This window comes from Mandrillus leucophaeus, unplaced genomic scaffold (assembly GCF_000951045.1).
Source record: "Mandrillus leucophaeus isolate KB7577 unplaced genomic scaffold, Mleu.le_1.0 Scaffold20, whole genome shotgun sequence".
NCBI classification, from domain to species: Eukaryota; Metazoa; Chordata; class Mammalia; order Primates; family Cercopithecidae; genus Mandrillus; species Mandrillus leucophaeus.
The window spans coordinates 3631958-3634156 of record NW_012102032.1 but is presented as its reverse complement, the minus strand read 5'-3'; the positions used below and the strand labels follow the sequence as shown (position 1 = coordinate 3634156).

The following is a 2199-nucleotide window of genomic DNA, read 5'->3' as shown; positions in this document are numbered from 1 at the left end:
TTTTTTTTTTTTTTTTGCTCTTCACAAGAGGTGTTTCTCCATGTCCAAAACTACCCATTGCTTGATTTCTCCTGGGATGCTCACATGCCAACACTACATACTGCCTACAGAGTACAACAGCTCTGCCCTCTTTGGGGATAAACTGTTGGCGAATTTTCAGGCTGTCAATAACTTCAGCAGCTAATTAAAGAATTCTCGACCTTAAATTGTTTTGTATCTGTCTACTTCTATCATGATAAACTTGGAGTGATGGCCAATTAACTATTTTAGATGCTGTTAAAATTAGAACACAGTCAAGATTAGAAGGGCATTCTTTTAAGTCTGTTTTTTAAAATAAAGAACCAAGACATGTTCAGCCCTTATTTATTCTTCTGTTAAGGGTTACCTCATAGTGGTCAATTCAGATCAACATTACATCACCTATATGTCCTCAAAATATCTTTAAGATATATTTGGCAAAGTTTTAATCCAGAATTCTGGAAATAGAGGGCAGGATGAAATTGTGTTCTTAAAAATTCTATTTCTTTTATGGAAGTGCATCTGAGTTAATCAATTCCCAGGAAAGAATCCAAAAACTTGCCTCTTGAGAGCATGGTATCCCCAGGCAAAAACAGGTTATCCATTTCTCAGACCTGTTACTTAGTTTAGAATATTTTAACAAATATCGTAAAATAAACTGTTCCTAAAAACAAAATAACAAAAGTGCACAAAGGAAAAACATGCAATCTCACGTTTCTTATCAAGTAGACTCTTGGAAGGTGAACAGTACAGTTGGTTCAGTGGCTCTAAATAAAAGAACTAGGTCCTAAAACAGAGGATTCTATTATAGACAGAGAAGTATTCAACCCATACACAGAAATAGAACACAGAAAAAATGGAGACTAAGCAGTAGCAGTGTAGTCAGGCACACAACCAAGGCAAGATTCGAGAAGAAGAAAAATGAGATGAGGAAAAACAGAAGAGCCAAGGACTTAGAACATGGAATGAGAACAAAACAAAGTTGTATTCTTCAACAACTCTGTTCAGTTATTCAAGTTCTAGTATGCTTGAACTTATAGCAGAATTACATTCCACCTGAACCAGTAACACAATTCCCTGGTGAACCAAACCTATGGTACAGACAGTCCACACCTGACATACCTTCTGCACACACCAACAGGTAGAATGGTAAGGAAAACAAACAAACAAACAAAAAACACCAAACAGGAAAGGCATCAAAACAATAACTTAGTCATACATGGATTGACATATAATCTATACTGAAACACCATGAATGTATGTTTTTCAACAAATAGCAGTCTTTAAATGCTGACCAACTGAACTATAAGTGAATAAAATCAGATTCCAGATGGCCCTGAATTTCTTTAATTAAAACGGACTCTATCCTTAAAATATAACTGGGTTTAAGATAGTTGAGGGAAAAAGATCAGAGAAAAAAGCAAGTGTTGGTTTTTATGTGTGTGCGTATGTATGTATGTTTCTTTGTTTGAAGTGGTTATCCCATTTCTCCCAAAAAACACATTTTCTAGTCTTTTCTCCTTATGCCCACCAAACATGCAACCTGAAAAAAAAAAAAAAAAATCCATGTCAGAGATTCTGCCAAATGTATGCCATGGTATTGTCTCCATTGCCTTGCCCCTTACCATTCCCTACCAAAATCAATGGCCATCACATGGAAGTGCACTAATATTCCTTTAGGACATTCTTATGCCACTGCTGCTTTTTCAACTTATTGTTGGAACTTTAACCTAATCCATTATCTTCTAAACTCCACAGTGGACACATAACCTAGTTCCTTATCTTCTAAATTCCAAATGAACCAAGTACTGTTGTCACTCGTAACCCTGGGCGAAGGTTAAGTTGAACATAGTGTTATTTTATTTGTATATTTAAACTTTTCATTAACTCAAAAATAACCCAGATTTCTTTTTTTCTTTTGAGACGGTGTCTCGCTCTGTCGCCCAGGCTGGAGGGCAATGGCATGATCTCGGCTCACTGCAACCTCTGCCTCCCGGGTTCAAGTGATTCTCCTGCCTCAGCCTCCTGAGTAGCTGGGACTACAGGCGCCCGCCACCACACCCAGCAAATTTTTATATTTTAATAGAGACAGGGTTTCACCATGTTGGCCAGGACGGTCTCAATCTCTTGACCTCGTGATTCACCCGCCTCGGCCTCCCAAAGTGCTGTGATTACAGGCAT

General features: G+C 37.7%; 1 protein-coding gene across 1 annotated transcript in view; it reads right to left on the bottom strand.

Annotated features, from left to right (window-relative positions):
* HSF5 (heat shock transcription factor family member 5) overlaps positions 1–1669 on the bottom strand; it is a 65343-nt gene extending 63674 nt beyond the window's left edge. Inside the window, exon 1 of the mRNA XM_011979259.1 lies at positions 1654–1669. Coding sequence (XP_011834649.1) covers positions 1654–1669 — 16 coding nt within the window. The remainder of the gene's footprint in view (positions 1–1653) is intronic.
* Positions 1670–2199: the final 530 nt, after the last annotated feature.